A 16,528-nucleotide genomic window follows, 5' to 3' on the forward strand; every position below is an offset into this window, starting at 1 on the left:
ACGCAGAGTATAGCATCATGGTCGACTGGATTTTGAAAAGCCCCCCCCAAAAGAACTAGGCTATTACAAACTATACAAACTGGATAACTGTTAAACAGAATTTAAACAGTAATTAAACCTAAATAAATAAATCTGGATCACTAAACATCAAACTCAAAGTAATATATACCTAAATAAATAGCCGATATGAATATGATGAACATCAAACTCAAAGCAATAAATACATAAACCTGGAACTGAACGTCAAACCAACCAGCAGAAATCTACGTGAGGGCATTTCTATGTTTTGAAAGAGAAGTAAAAGGGAAAGGTTTCGCTACATGTTAAACCATTAATGTTCCTGCATATTCCCGGGATGAGGAGAATCCTAAAGTGTGTGATTAAAGTAACTGTTGAATGCTTTCTGTCTTGTATCGTGGACGAATAGCTGATAGTGTTGCGTTATATATTAGAGAGATGAGCGAGAGTCCCAGGAAGCTTTCTGGAGTTCTAACGGAGTAAAGAAAAAGGAAAAAGATCTCGGACGTAGGTGTGAAGGGCACTGAGTGCTGGTACGCCCCCAACCCCAACTCTCCCAGCCTCAAAGCATGAGTGCCATTTCACAGTTTGGATTATTATCGGGAGTTTATCACATGCAAAACTTAGCAAAAGCTGACGTGTATTTGTATGGAGCCTCCATGAAGAACGCTGAGAACGTCCCTGCATGGTGGCGGCTGCGCAGCCATCGGCCACTACGAAAGCCCAGCTCCTCCGGTAATGAGAGTTTGTAAAACGTCCTATCTGTGCCGAGTCATCTTCTAGTATAGTATGCCATTAAAATGTCAAAAAAAGTTATTCATAGTACTATGTATAGTACAGTATGTCATGAAAATCATAATATAATATGTTGCTAAAATGTAATGGTATAGCAGTCCATTAAAAAGCCATGCAGTAATATGTCATAGAAAATGTATAGTATGTGACAAAAAGTGCTTATTAGTGTGAGCATGATAGGATATATTATGTCACGAAAATCATAGTATAGTGTGCTATTAAAATGTCAAAGGACAAAAAGTCATACTACATAGTATGTCGTCAAAAGATCATAAAAAAATCATAACATGGTATGACGTTGAAATGTCATAACAATTCATTGCATTGTATTGTCTTAATGTTGTGATGATAAAAATCATAGTATAGCATGTCATAAAAACGTCTTAATAAAGTTATAGTTTAGTATGTCAAAAAAGTGTCAAAACAGTTATAGTATAGTAAAACAAACCAGCAAATTGCCTCAACCAAAGAGTTGTCATTCAGTGTCACCGAGTCACCAAAAAGTGATGTAAGAGTGTGTCACGACAATGTCATTAAAAAGACTTATTGTGCTATGTCATAAAAAAATCATAGTATATCCCAAATAAATCATAATTATATTATTATATTATATATATTAAGGTTACAGCAAATGATGTCATAAAATTGTCATCAAGAAGTCATGGCATAATATGTCATTAAAATGTCCAATAATAGCCATAGTGCAGCATGTTGTATTATGCCATAGTGTATTATGTCAAATAAAATGTCCAAAAAGTCATAGCACATCACATCATTAAGAAATGTCAAAGAAGTCACAGAATAGTATGTCATGAAAATGTGAAAAACAGTAAAAGTCAAGCATGTCATGTTCACTGGCTGAGTTTGTAGTGACCCAATTCAGATGTGTTTGCTTACACATGGCAAAGATCAGACACTGTATGTGTCATTATGTTTCAGCAGGACAGAATATATAGATATATATATATATATTTAGAGGCAAGTTTCCCGTGACTGTGACCAGTGACCAGTGAGGCTCATGCTTTAGGATCACTGCCCGACACAGACTATTATGCGGTAAGATGACCGGCACTATTTGCCAGCTGCAGAAAATAACCTCATCAACCTCATCTTCATATGTTATGTTTCTCCACTCATTTATTCATTTTTTTCTTAAATTTGTCACTCACCTTTAATCCAACAATCCCATGGAATGTAATATAACTGCGTTAGTGCGAGGTCTTACCTGCAGTGCACAGTAATTGGCCCGTCCTGGCCAAACTGTTCTTTAGTTTTGTGCACCTGGCCAATGAAATCAATGAATCCCTCCCCTGACTTTGGCACTCCTTGCTCTGGCCAATCGGTGAACTGGAACTGACGAACTGTCCGTGATTGGCCGTCCTGGAAGAAGAGAATGTGTTTTATCATTTCTAACCACAGAAATAATGTCGAAGCAGTCCAAACACACGCAAACTGATGACTCACCCTGGCATCAGTGACTTTGAACTCTCGCAGAATGTACTGGGGCATGTTGTACTCGGCCATGGGATCCACCACAAAGTACTGGTACCTGGCTGAGCGCTCAGCAGGCCAGTACTGGTGACACTTCTCCTGCAGGAGGACAGCAGAGAGGCTTCTGTTTCAGAGCTTTGCATTGCTCCCGCTTGGACAAATCATCAACGACAATAACATTTCTCATCATAGCCATGCTGATGACAGCCCTCTCGCCCAACCACTAGTCCCCTACAATCCCCATGCTTTTCGCTTTAGAGTTCCTACGAAAACCAAAAGAACCAACCTCACTTCAAACCACTGCTGCTTGTTTATAAATCATTCAATGGAGAAAGATCAAAATACATCTCAGATATGTTTCAACTGTGCTGGACCTCTCAGATCACTGGAAATAAATCTGTTCGCAATACCTTCCGGCTAGAACTAAACATGGAGAAGCAGCGTCCAACTCTCACATCGAGACGTGGAACCCCACTGTCCCTCTGACGCTGTTTTACTCACTGATAGAACGCACTCTGCTTTCTATCTACGCTGTTTCAGTTGATCTAAAACACTCTTTCTTTGATGCTTGTTTGATCTGCTCATCTGTAAAGCACTTTGAATTCCCCAGGTGTACGAGTTATGCTATACAAATACACTGGCTGTGCCTTGCCTTTACATCATGCCTGAGGGACTCAGTGCATGAGGAGAACTATTTCTGGCTACTTTGTCAGGAAAATTCCATCCTGACCACAAAAAATGAATTATTCATTCCAAGATTGTCTTGTGCCAAACGCGACACGATGTTCATGAGATAGAACTCGCATCCTTATCTCTCCATCACACAACATGATATTTTGGGTCGATTTTCATTTATTTAAACCACGTGTAACGTTTTAAAGCTGCAGCTCGCTCACAATAATTGAATGACTGTGGCTTACTTTCTCTTTCTCTTTGATTTTCCATCACCAGATCTACAAGCCCTTACACCAGGAGAATTAGAGGTTCTATTCTTACAAGTACCCTACATAGGGTACTTGATTACATGAGTGTGTACTTTTATCCGTACCCGTCCCATTTCTCTCAGTTTGGTGAGCATGACAACTATGGTGGAGTTGTGTTCCCACAGCATCCTCCAGTAGTCCTCTGTGGTCTCAGCCAGCGGGCCTTGGGTTGCTATGTAGGCCTTCTGCTGCCTGCAAACACAAACCGATGAGTTAAATACTCTCCCTCTAAATACCTTTTGAGTCTACATAAAATAACTGAATGAACTAAACCTTAATGCAAGGCCTTAAATGCCAACCAGAAAACGGGAAGATGAAAAAATAACAGTTCAGATCAATTTTGTCTGACCTGTATCCATCAATGAAGCTGGCGTTGATGTAGTCCGATCCCTCCACTCCTCTGATTGGCTGCAGGCACACTCGCGTGGTCTCGTAGGGCATGATGTTCACCAGCCGGTTCTTGAACTTGTTGCACGGCAGGTTGGCGCTCACAAGCCGCGATGTGTGGGCCTTGGCACTGGCCAGACGCTGGAACGGAGAATAAATCAATGTTCTATAATATTACACGATTCTTTTTTTCCTGTGTCAAACACTTGGCCAATCCCACATGGGATTACAAGAGACCTCTGTTTTACATGTGTCTTTTGGTTTTGCATATAAACGTCATTTATAGATCCTTAGATGTTGTTCCAAGAAGTAGTGAGAAGCAGAAAAAACACAAAGTAATCAAATGAAGGATGATGGAAACAAGAAGGGATTGATTAAAAGGAAGGAAGAAAGTTCAGACAAATTCAGGGACCTCATTGAAATGTGTTCAGCACAAACCTTGGCTTTCTCCAGACAATCTGAAAAATCAGTTTGACTCGGCAGTCCTGAGGATATTCAGCCAGACACATCAAAAAGAGGGGCATTGTGGGGGAAAGAGGGGATATTATAAAATGAATGAGAGGAGGGAGAAGAAAATCAAGAGAGGGGGGAGGGGCAGGAAACCACAAGGCCCCACACTGTCTCAACGCACATATGTGAACCGCAGTTGATCCTTCACCAGCAAAGGGAGGAGAACAAAACACCCTGGAACACACACGTTCGTGTGGGCTACGTGCAGCCGCGAGCACATGCTGTGCACTCTCTCTGACACTCGACCATTGGATGACACGGCTTCGAAAACACAAAAGACAGAACAACAGAGAGCAGGCAGAGGGAAACCGCAGACGGAGACAATGGGATCTCGTGAACTGAGCCTCGGCCATCGGCGGCTACCGGAGCGCTGTGGGAGAAACAGCGGATCCTTATTTTCCTCACAGACGGACCGCGCTGGAAAATCCCACACCGGACCACAAGTTCACCAGTTCATTTTGGTTCTCTGAGCCGAGGTTTCCAGTGCCAACGATAGCAATTCTTCATGCGAGTTGGATTTGAATTGGACTCTGCCTTATCAATAAAGTCTGGAACACACAAAACGTTCCGTTCCTTTGATACATGGCCATTGTTTTAACCATCTGTTAAGCTTGGATACAATCATGCCCTGTTGGCAACCTCAGTAAACTCTCTCTTTCTGTGTAAGGAAACAAAAACAGAGTGTCTTAATAGGGTGTTGGGTTACCAAAGGCTGCCAGGACAGCTGCATTTCTTTCTTTTTCTCACACACATGCCTCAACTTTCTTTTCATTTGAGGGATGCGACGCTTCTCCTTCCATCCTTTTTGGTGTTTGGTTGATGAAGGTGGAAAGTGCCGGTTGTCTGTCCCGCAAGTGTTTGAGTGAGATGGAACGTGGCGACTGGGACACCTCACACACACACACACACACACACACATGTTTTACGTTGATTTAAGGCTGAGCAACCAAGTTAAAGGAGCCCTTGGTTCATTGCCATTCTGAGGAAACCGCTGCCATTAGGGCAGGAATGCCAGAGCATAGAATGGAGGAGATTGCTTAGAATGGCTTTGTGTTTACTTTGCCCTCTGAGCGTCGGAGCAGAAATAAACCATTCCAGGAAAAAAATGGAAGCCACCTGCTTTCAATACAGATACCTGTATGGGTAAATTGTCTTTCCACCATGCCGAAGCAGACAGGTCTTCTGAGAACTGGTATTGCAAGAGGTGAATACCACAGTAAACAAAACAAAAACAGGGAGAATATAATGAAAGCAACCCAACTCAACAACACGCACTCTTCCCGCTTGTGTGTTGATGCCTGTGTTCTGTGTTCTCACTTTGAATTCTGATCAGCTACCCTAAATTGTTCGAAAGTGCCCATATGACCTTTCCCTGAGAGTTTTGTTATGAACTGCAACTTTCTGGCCTACATTATTTCATCTTTCTGCGTGTAGCCATCTGACATCCAAACATGCCCTCTAAAGCCCCCAGTAGAACTCTCTTACCTTGGATTCAAAAGTCGCAATCCCATAATCCCCTTCAAATCCAACCACCCAGCCTGAGTATATGAAACTCTCAGAGCGGGAACCAATAACTCAGGGAAAGATGCTCAGTGACCAGCGGCTGGACTGGCCATCGGGAAGTTCGGGAGGACTCCCAAACAGCCAATCCATTGCAGGCCGAACCGGCCAGTGGTTATATCGTTCAGATTTGAAAAATGTCTGATAGTAGTTAAGTAATGGAATGCTGCTTGTCAGTCTGGGGCAATCTAATACTGTGAATATTAAGGGGTGCACAAGATGCCCCTCCCAAATTGACCTGATCTTCATTTTCTTTCCACTTTGAGTGGTCGTAAGACTAGAAAAGTACTATACAAGTACTATACAAGTACTATACAAGTACAAGTACATTTATATGATTGCATTGGACGGACTGTTTTGTTTTGTTATTCCAATGTCGCATTTTGCCGATTGGTTGAATCGACAAGGACAAAAAATATTTTTATTTTTGAGCAAAGTAGCATGCAGTGAGCCCATCCTCAGATTCATTCTCCTGAAGTGGAGAGGAGGCACTGAATATCTACAGTGCCAAATTCATGGCTGATATTGTGTCGCTGACCCTGACGCCTGGCCTTCTGTGTGTCCCTTACAGAGACCAGTTTAAGAGTCCCATTATTGTCGTTTGACCAGTTTTATGAACCACCATAAATCAGTTGGATCTAACTCTACAACCCTCACGCACACAAATGAGACCTCACCTTGAACTCCAGCTCCATGCCGGTGACATTCTCCCCTGGTTCGATCTGCGTCAGCCTCTGGATGTAGGAGTACAGGTTCCTGGCGGGGACCTCGGTGTTCCCGCAGGTCACGGTCTCCAGCAGCGCATCGTGGATGAAGATGTACTGGTCCTCCGTCTGGACCATGTAGTTCCTCTGGGAGCGCATCAGTGTGACATGGCCGTAGATGTCCAGGGTCTTTTCATGCTTGATTCGCTCCGCCATGGCTTCGATCACGATGAAGCACCCCGTGCGACCAACTCCAGCACTGAGACAAAACGGAGCAAAAAAAAGAAAAGAAAAGGGGAACAGATGGTGATGCGATATTCTCACCGAACCTTCGAGGTACGAATTGCCGAGAAAATCATTTTCCTGAGTGCGTGTGTGTGCCGTGACTTCAAACCTGGTACAAATCTTGCCCTGTTGCATATTGCAAAAAGAAGCCCTCACATACTGTCCCTAAATCAACTAAGTATCGCAAAGGTGCCAGCCAGCAATATTTCCAACAAAGGACGTAAAAATTGACATCAGCGATGAGTCAGCATCACCGTCTGACTGGCATTAGGAAGATATCCTCTCCTATCGACATGCATTCCAGAAATATAATACATTTAGATGCCCACCCAAACACTTCCACGGTTTTTGCTGTGCTGGTACCTACACGGTGAAACACGCTGACCAAGCGAGTTTCAGCAAGCGAATAGAAAAAAACCTCTTTATATTGTTCAATTAATATCAGTGTGTATGTGCGGGTGCGTTGCTGTTCAGGTGGAGTGCGACTCGGCCCATTGTTTGATACAGAGGCTGGTTGATACGTTGAGGCACATTATGATGGAGTCTTGCTGGGATAATTCAATTTGACTGATAATCCTGTTAGATACTCCATCTGACTGCTACGGAAGATTAGGAAGAGCTCCTCTCCTGCCAACCTTTTCACCCCCTCCCTCCTTCCCTCCCGTCCTTATCTCCCTGCCTCTTTATCTTCTCCCCAAGTACCCTTGCAACACTCTCACGCCAGCCCTACCACTTTTACCTACCACTATACCTCGCTCATTCTTCCTTCCCCCTGAGAGCTTCAGCTTGTTCTCTTCCTTCTCTCCCTGGTATAGCAGCTCCGTTCCAGCTCTTGGAGCTCGACGCTGTGCCAAGACTGCAATGACAAGTTTCCAGAATTTTCCTCCGGCCAACACGCGAGCCTCCTGCCGCTCAGATATTGGATGTACAGTAACGTAAGCGTGAATGGCAAACAATGGACCCTGAAAGCTACTTCTGGAAAAGAGGGTCAGCATCGGGGGCTGCCTCTGTTGTAACACCTTTATAAGAGATGATGGCTGTCGTTAAGGGAGGAATGTGGCCGTCTAAGCCAGTCAGGACGGTTTGGGGTTTTGCATAATGGCAGGTCAATCAGTCCAGGACCTATGAATGATTTTATACAAGTGCTCTTGGACTCATGTTGATTTTCACAGACTCCCGGGCCTTTGAAAATGATGTTGCCAAGTAAAACCCCAAATAACACATAAGCGTTTCATGCAAGCACACACACACACACACACACACACACACACACACACACACACACACACACACACACACACACACACACACACACACACACACACACACACACACACACACACACACACACACACACACACACGGCCAGAAGTCCTTTTTTTTGGGTCAGGGACCCCTGGATTTTTTTTCCTTGGTGAATTTAGGAATCATTTCAGCACAGTGAATTACAATAATTTTTAAAAACTAAACCAATAAAAAAAAACATAGATAAAGCAATGACAAAGAACAACACACACACACACACCTGCAATGGACGACCATGGGACCGGCATCTGGAGGGTTGCAGGCCTTGACCCTGCGTAGGAAGGCCAGGAAGGGAGTGGGGTGTTCAGGCACCCCGTGGTCCGGCCAGGCCGTGAACTGGAAGTGACGAACCTCGCGCTTCTCATTGGAGCCGCTCTGGACAAGCAGACGGACAAGTGCGTTCAAGATAAAGCCGGTGTTACTTATTGCTTATTTGTTTGACTGTCAGCAAACATGTCGTGTCCCATGGTGGTATATCAGGCTTTGGCGACACTGTCAATACTTATCGTGGCTTTTGTGGGGATTTTTTGACGCCAAGAGAACTAAGTGTCAAAGACTTATCCTTTAAAATGTAAACCAACAATAAATTGCAAGCATATATATTAAGTAATATACTACTGAACCAGGTGGTCCAATTTAGTTGAGAAAATCTAAGAAGAAATATGCTTCTATGGTTATGATGAATCCCTTTAAATGTCATTGGAAGAATCAATAATGTATGAAAATATGTTGCTGCCGTCGTTTTGTTTTTTCTTAATGATGGGTCACAACTACATGTACAAACTGTGACATGACCACAGAATGGAGCAGAAACTGGTGCGCATAAATATTTGAACAGATCAATACGCACGCGACCCCATTACACTCCACTGAACACATGTCATGTTACCTTGTAAAGAGCGAAGGTCCTGACAGAGTAAGTGGCCAGCTCCACTGTGTCCAGCAGAGTGACCTGGATGAGGCCGTAGGTCTCTGTGCCCCGCGTTGGCCAGTACTGATCACACTTCACCTACGAGGGGGGGGGAAGCGAAGGGCGAAGAAGCTGTGAGGGATGCGGAGCAGTTTGCATGATGTCTGTACACATTTTTTTTTTTGTGAAAGAAGAGAGAAAGAGAGAGCTGACTTGGGTGCGTGTTCTCGTGTACAGATGCACAAAAAAAAAAGAGGGGAATGTGAAAGCAGATCACTGAGAGAGATTTTTGCAAACTTCAGACAGTAATGTTTGGAAAAAATGTGCATATATAGCAACTACCCGGCGTGTGAAAGCGGGTTTAGTGAGTGTGTAGGGTGAAGAGTGAGAGATCTGCTTTCTGGGTTGTGATCCTGCATAAGTTGCGCTTTAAATACTAGAAAAACCTGTGTGGCATGAAATTGCCATATAGGTTGGTGGGCTCTCACGAAGATCCACCGCAGAGCTGGAAAAAGCCAAGTGATACCCAAAGTTCAGCCCTCGCATATTTGATGCTGTACATCGCCCTACATTCCAACCTCACAAATCCCTACAAAACTACACCCCCCGCACACCAAATCCCAGCATGCCCTGACCACCGAAGCACCTACAACGTATAACGCGGTCATATTTGTAGTTTCTTCAACTCAGCCTCAGAGACCCCAAAGGAGAGAGGAAAAAAAATTAAAAAAATCCCAGTGGAGGGGGAAAGGGACGGGGTGGGGGTGGGTGCACTTGGCAGAATCAGGCCAAACCAAACGTTATGTGCTGATCCCTCCAGTCCTCACATCAAAGACAGCAGGGAGCTCAGCTCAGCTCGCTCTGCATTCCGCTGCTCCAGACTGGGGATTATGCGTTTTGGCCCGTGACGTTCAGGCTGTAATTACAGCTTTTTAACTGCTGTTTTCCCACCAGACCATGAGACACTGCGGGGACAGGAACAGCCGTCCACGTAAAGGGGGGGGGCTAGACCCCTGCCAAGGACTAAACAGGATCGCAGTAAACGCCCGGCGTGAAGGCTATAACCCAGCGACATATTGGCTAGCATAACCGCGCACCCGCTCTTACAGTCGTTTGATTGGTGCTAAAAGCAAAGACACTGGCAAGATTCCCACAGTGGGACCATCTGTGATCATCTGTGTCGTTAATGCGTGAACACATAATGGCGTAATGTTGAGAGGTGTTAAATGAGAATCAATCATTTCCTCCCACAAGCAGCCCACCACTCCCTCAAAACAGCAGATATGGAGTTCGTGGGCTGATCATTAACAGCTCAGCAAATTGACTGTCTTCGCTGTAGCATAATGTTGTCATCACTTATTGAATTTAGATCATTTAAAGCTCAGCAGTCATTTCAGGAATGAAGATTCATCACGTTAACGAGACAGTAACAGCCTGTAGTTCACAATTAGGTCCTCTGCAGTCCTAGTCGTTCTTCCATGGCTTCATCCTGCGTAGCCACTTGACAGGAAAGTAGAACGAAACTGTTGCGGGCGTGATCGTGCAAACTGTAGACGCTAATGTGCACTGTGTCTGGCCTGCGGGTGGTTACAATAAAACTACGAGCGCCTTGTGATGGAGTTGGAAACAATCCTGCATTCTCACTCAATGCACTGGTTGAATGCATAGAAAAGGGAGGGGGGGGGGGGGTTAGCAGAAAAAAGGGCATTAAAATAGAGGGGCAAATAAAAGGTAGGGAGAGAACCATGTGAGGTGAGGTTGCACTTTTAAAGAGGGGATTAGCAAAGGAGAGAAAGAGAGGTCTTGCCTTCGAGAAGAAATAAGAGGGCATCTGAGGGTCAAACAGGCACAACAGAGACAGTTGGAGAAAGTCGGAAAAGCAAACAGAGTTTTAACACAGGACACAGGTTAATGGGAGAAGAAGCACAGATGAAAGGAGAGGATCATTCTCTGAGCAGGGCCCTGGACAGTTACCACTTAATCATGATTCATACCTGGAGCCATTCTTGTTATTTTTTTATTCCAACATGACATTCCTCATTACATTGAATTTTTAAGCGCGTATCCTGTTAACAACAGCAGAATGCCTCGAGGCTAAATGATTTTCTAATTCATTACCTACCCCCCGATTTAGCTGTACATGCAATTGCCCCAGGACTGGCTCACCGTTCTGCTCTCCCACAGTCTACTGCAGGGGTCTCTAACTGGCGGACCGCGGTCCGGATCCGGACCCAGAAGCCGTCCCATACGGACCCGGACCAAAACAGAAGGTTATGATTTAAAACCTCACGGGGCACTTATATTTTAACCGGCGCAGCTTTTGTTGTCTTTACGGTCGTGGTTTCGTGGATGAGGAAACGCACAGACCAATTGCATGCAAGTTAAGCCATCCCACGTGATACGACTCAGATCAAGTCTGTGTATTCCAGGCGGTAAACATTGCGACTCTACAGTGCAGACAGATGACAGAGTGAGAGGCAAGTTACACACGCAAAGACGGTAGAAAGATAAAGAAAGATGGCGATATGAAGCGAAAACAAAGGGAGAGAAACTGAGCCGGAGAAAGTTGAGAAAAAGACGAGTGAGACGGAGAAAGGGAGAGAAACAGGCGACTGTCCCGGAGGAAGTTGAGAACGACGAGTGAGACGGAGAAAGTTGAGAAAAATAAGGAACAAATGGCGCTCTCCAAAAAAAGAAAAGTGGACAGCGAAAACAGAGCATTTAATCCGGAATGGACAGCCTCATTTCTGTTCATACTTCCCACTGGAAGCACCAAACCAGTGTGCCATATGTTCAGAAACCGTGGCACTTATTAAAAGTGCCAATGTGAAACGCCATTATTATTAACACAAAGGGTTTGAACAAACATACCCACTGAAATCTGAGGTGAGATCACAGAAAATAAGTCGTCTCAGAGCCCAATATGACCAGTCCACCAGGATCCTGAGCCACACATTCACTGCCCAACAACGTGCTCATGAGTGTTCCCTCAGAGTTGCTTGGATTTTGGGTCAACACAACAAGCCCAGCTTTAAAATCCTGGCAGGACAAGCTAGAGCTCAATTCTCTCACTGAGCAAAAAAGTGGGGGAGTGGGATATAAGAGGGGAAGAAAGTGATACTCTAAAACTGTTCAATTGTTAAGATTTGTTGGAATTTATTGTCTGTAAAATTGGTTGAGACTGTTGAGTCAAGATGTGAAATAGAAAAGGGGAAATTGAAGCTTTTCCTCCCTTTAATTTATTTTTCTGAAGTTAAGCACTTGATTTGAACATGCACAATTTTCACATTTTATTTATTTTCTCTTATCTTGAAATGCAGCCCTACTTTTATTTAGTTAATGAGAGACATATCTGCAGTCATACATATATGTTCAGTTCTATGTTACGTGACAATAAATATTGCCAAAAAGTTTTTGAATCGTACTGAATTCATTTGATTTTACGGTCAGGTGTTGATTACATGCAGATGTTGATACAACTACCAGACGCCTTAAATATATATCACACTAAATAGTTAGACATTATGATCTTCCGGACCTTTGCCTCAAGACATTTTTTCTAACTGGACCTCTTTAAATTGTAGTTGAAGACCCCTGGTCTACTGCATCATGCTCTATGCTGATCGACTGCATGCCACCGTGCGCTATCCTACTCTGAACTTCTCACTTAAACACAGCCCTTTCAGCTTGATCGCCTTCATGATGTCAGTTGTCTTTTGGTTGATTCAACAATCTATTTCCGCACTACATGACGTAGTGGTCCATCCTGGTCCTTTCTCTCATGTCCGCTCCTTGTTGAGTCCATCTTGGACTCTACTGTCCTTCCAACATCCTCAAGCAAGAATATTCAATTAAAATTCCAAAAGGTCCAGATTGAGAAAATCTCCTCGGGCAAAGGTCCGTAACATTACAATAATATCTAACTTGCGCTACCTAGTGCCATATATATATATATGTATATATATATATTCAAGAAGCCTAGTAGTAGTAACAATGTCTCTGTGTAGTCAACAACTGTCAAATCAAATAAAGAAAGTACACATCAATTGTATTTTAACAATTATTATTCTCAGTTTTCAAATTGAACTGGATGGATTATAAATAATACACAGAAATACATAAATAAATGTTCTTCTCATTTCAAGTAAAATAAGGGCTGGATTAAAGAATAACTGATTAAACAGAAAGCTTTTGAAAAATGTGCATCTTAGAATAAAGTACTTCATTTTAGAAAAATGTATTTCACTAAATTGCCCTGCAGCTTTAAATTCAGTTCATTCAGGTGTGAAGTGATGGCAATCAAAAAAGCCACAGTATTATATTTTTCTCATCTTCTAACAAGAGAAATTAGTGTTCAGGACTTTACCTGTGGTTATTAATTAAAGCACTTGTTTCAGCCCTATCCTCTCTGGTAACATCCTTGCTGTGAAGTGAATTCATGCGTTAGGATTCTGATCATTTTGGGCTCTTAGGTTTATTTTCTGTGTCTTCATTTAGATGTGAGTGGGTACGTTTGCTCAAAAGAGTTGTGCTTTGTCTCGTAGTGGCGCTTCATATTACCGCATTTAATAATCATCACGGTCTCTGAACATATGAGACACACTGGTTTTAAACTGGCCGTGGGAAGAATTAACCTATAAGAGTCTGTCCATTATTGGTTCAAGAGTCTGGTCTCTCTGGTCTCTCTGACCACTTTTGTCTCTTTCTCTTTGGAGAACATCTTGTGAAATAACTTCTCTGACTCACGTAATTATTCTCCTACTTCTCGTTCTCCTCATCTCTCCCGTGTGTGTACATCTCACTCGAATCAGGAAACTTGTCAGAATACCCATATTTGATTGGCTGAGCTGCATCACGTGATGTATTTTGCACCGCTGAACAAGTACCGTGAAGGCTGAAGAAGCTGCGCCGGTTCAAATGGAAGCGCTCTGTCAAAATGTAATAATTCTCAATTCGCCATCGGTTTTATATCCTGGGTCCGGATACAACGGCGTCTGGGTCCGGATCCCATCCTCCCCTTTCCCTTCTCTTCTCGAAGGGCACCAGCATCGTGTTTGCTGAGCTACCCCTTTACTTTGCTGTCGCTTGCTCCCACGTCATTCCATTCCTCCTTTCCTTACCCGTGACTTCTCTTCCAGCTTGGTCATCATGATAATGTTAGCCGTGTGCTGCTCCCAGACCATCCTCCAGAACTCCCCGAAAGTCTCAGGGAGGGATCCCTGAGTGGCGATATAGGCATTCTGACGGCGGTAGCCATCGACATAGTTGGCGTTGATGTAGTCACTGCCTGGGACACCTGCATGATGCGGTAAATGAAGTGGAAGTTACGGAGGATAAAGGGAAAGAGGTGTGTGCACGGAGAGGAGGAGAATAGAATTGTGATGGGTGAAGGTTGGAGAGAATAAACAGAGGGGTTATATAGATGCCACTGATGCTGAAATATGCGTTTGTGTCACTCCACTGCTAGCATGGCGAATAACATCAGGGTCGAATGTGTCTGCACTGATCGCATGGAAACAGTGTCTGTCCTTTTCCCTGATTCTTATTCTGATTCACAGTGAAATAATATATATGGATTATTCAAAGTCTGCGGCCGGGAAAGCAGGGTTGCCGTCGCAGTAATAAAGGATGCAGATCATCTGAGGTCATGGCGGGGGGGGGGGGGGGGGGGATTAATGTTTTCACCGGGCCAAGCGTCCTTTGGTGTTGGATTGTTCAGCCGTCTTGTTTTATAATACATGCTAAGACGATCATGGGCCTAATCTGAGTATACTCTGGATGTGTCGCTTTGAATGGCAATATGACTGCAGGGCCCCGTCTCTGTGTAAAACTCGGCTGACACTGCTTGTCCTGGAGGGGATTGTGTGTACGCGTGTGTGTGTGCACGTGTGTGCGACGTGAGAGACCATCTGTGTGTATTTGATTTAGGATCAGTCCTGCTCATCTGGGGCCTAATACCATAATCCCAAAAATCACTGAGTCACAGCTCAAACATGCGTGCACACACACATGGTGACCCGAATCTGCCGAAGTGGGACACAAAACTCCTTTTGAGTCGTCTGATGGCAGTTTACGTTTGAAAAGATGGAAGTCAAAGAGCAAACAGAAGAATCCCTGACAGGAAGAAGCTCCTGCAGCTGATTCTCTCCTAGCCCCTTCTTCATGTTAGCACAACTCAGCCCCACGCAGTTGTAAAACCCCAAGCCACCATCGCACACACACACACACACACACACACACATTTAAATGACAGAGGACAACGGGGTGTTTGCACAACTTATTTCAAATGGGATGAGGACAGACGGTAAGAAGAGCTTCTAACATATGTTTATCAACCTCAGTCTTTAAAAGACAGCTTGGCTAAATGCTTTCATGTGCTGCAACTTTATTGCAAGGGACTACAGCAGAAGCGCTGTGCAGATAAAACAGACAGACACAAACACACGCACACACACACACACACACACACACACACACACTTCCAGTTACTTGCTGGCTACACTGGCTTGGCAGAGAGTGTGTGTTCATGCAGCATGTGTGGAGTCGACTGGGAGCAAAAGTGCATATCTGCGCTTGTGCACATCCTGGGCATGTGTTTTAAATCTATAGTAGAAAGTGTGTGTGTGTGTACGCTCTTGTGTTTGGACATGCTCAAGAGCATATGTGTTTTCTAAGCTGAAAGAATGACAGACAGCCAGGGCTCCGGGACAGGCGCGGGGGTGGAAGGGCTGCTCACACATGCTCTGCCCAGATAAGGCTCATCTGTTTGGGCTTGGCCTCCCACTGACTCCCTCTCTCCACATTGGAGCTGCCAGTTTCTCTGCCTCAGGTCTTTCCCAGCTGAGGTGGGTGTGTGCGCTTCATAAAGCACACTGAGAACAGGACTGAGAATATTCTTTCCTCTAATTTTAGACGGTTTAAAAAAGACCAAATCCAGTAGAATGGGCACACCGTGCAACTATATCAGCAAATAGGCTATTAATAAAAAAATCTATCCCTCATCTGTCATGGATAGCAGCTCTAAGACATACACATTCATACAGATGAACTGTACTTCTATACTTGGCATGACTCACTGTGTTGACATCATGCACATCCTCGTTTTACAAACTTGTTCTTAAAATCCCAAGAGTGATGGAATTTTCTAACTTCTATTTATGTCCATTGCTCAAGTTACGCTCCTCTGTGAAGGCAACATGTTTAATGAATAAATCAAAACTTTTTCCATTGTTCAATACAGACTATTTTGATAAGAATTGCAATCAGGAAGCCTACCAGCCCCGCGTGATCCTCTATCTCTACACCTGTAGGAAGGTAGAATATGCAGTTGTGTTTGACACTTTCACATGCTAATGTCACGTCAGATCCTCACCGCCACCGGTCACGTAAACTATAGACAAACACAGTCGTTTGTCGTTTTTTAAATCTTTTTAGAACTGATAATTGTAAAAACTTTGATTGAACGGACCCAGTAGAGGTGAAATGCAGCCCCTTATTCCTTTGGGGCCGTTGGCTAAATTTGACACATTGCACCTTCAACCATCACAACTAAATGCCCAATCTGAACCCAGAGCCTTAAC

General features: G+C 43.9%; 1 protein-coding gene across 11 annotated transcripts in view; it reads right to left on the reverse strand.

Annotated features, from left to right (window-relative positions):
• The window catches only part of ptprdb (protein tyrosine phosphatase receptor type Db), an 85,648-nt gene that overhangs the window by 3,040 nt on the left and 66,080 nt on the right, over positions 1-16,528 (reverse strand). For 10 of the 11 annotated variants that reach the window (XM_079278310.1, XM_079278316.1, XM_079278313.1 and 7 more), the window contains 8 exons: positions 14,069-14,244; positions 8,928-9,047; positions 8,259-8,413; positions 6,422-6,707; positions 3,637-3,815; positions 3,353-3,479; positions 2,278-2,403; positions 2,039-2,193 (listed from right to left, as the gene is read on the reverse strand). In XM_079278310.1, coding sequence (XP_079134436.1) covers positions 2,039-2,193; positions 2,278-2,403; positions 3,353-3,479; positions 3,637-3,815; positions 6,422-6,707; positions 8,259-8,413; positions 8,928-9,047; positions 14,069-14,244 — 1,324 coding nt within the window. Of the gene's footprint in view, positions 1-2,038; positions 2,194-2,277; positions 2,404-3,352; positions 3,480-3,636; positions 3,816-6,421; positions 6,708-7,483; positions 7,590-8,258; positions 8,414-8,927; positions 9,048-14,068; positions 14,245-16,528 lie in introns of those variants that run through there. The other variant, XM_079278317.1, reaches the window with a different exon arrangement.

Source organism: Melanostigma gelatinosum (genome assembly GCF_949748355.1).
Source record: "Melanostigma gelatinosum genome assembly, chromosome: 11".
NCBI classification, from domain to species: Eukaryota; Metazoa; Chordata; class Actinopteri; order Perciformes; family Zoarcidae; genus Melanostigma; species Melanostigma gelatinosum.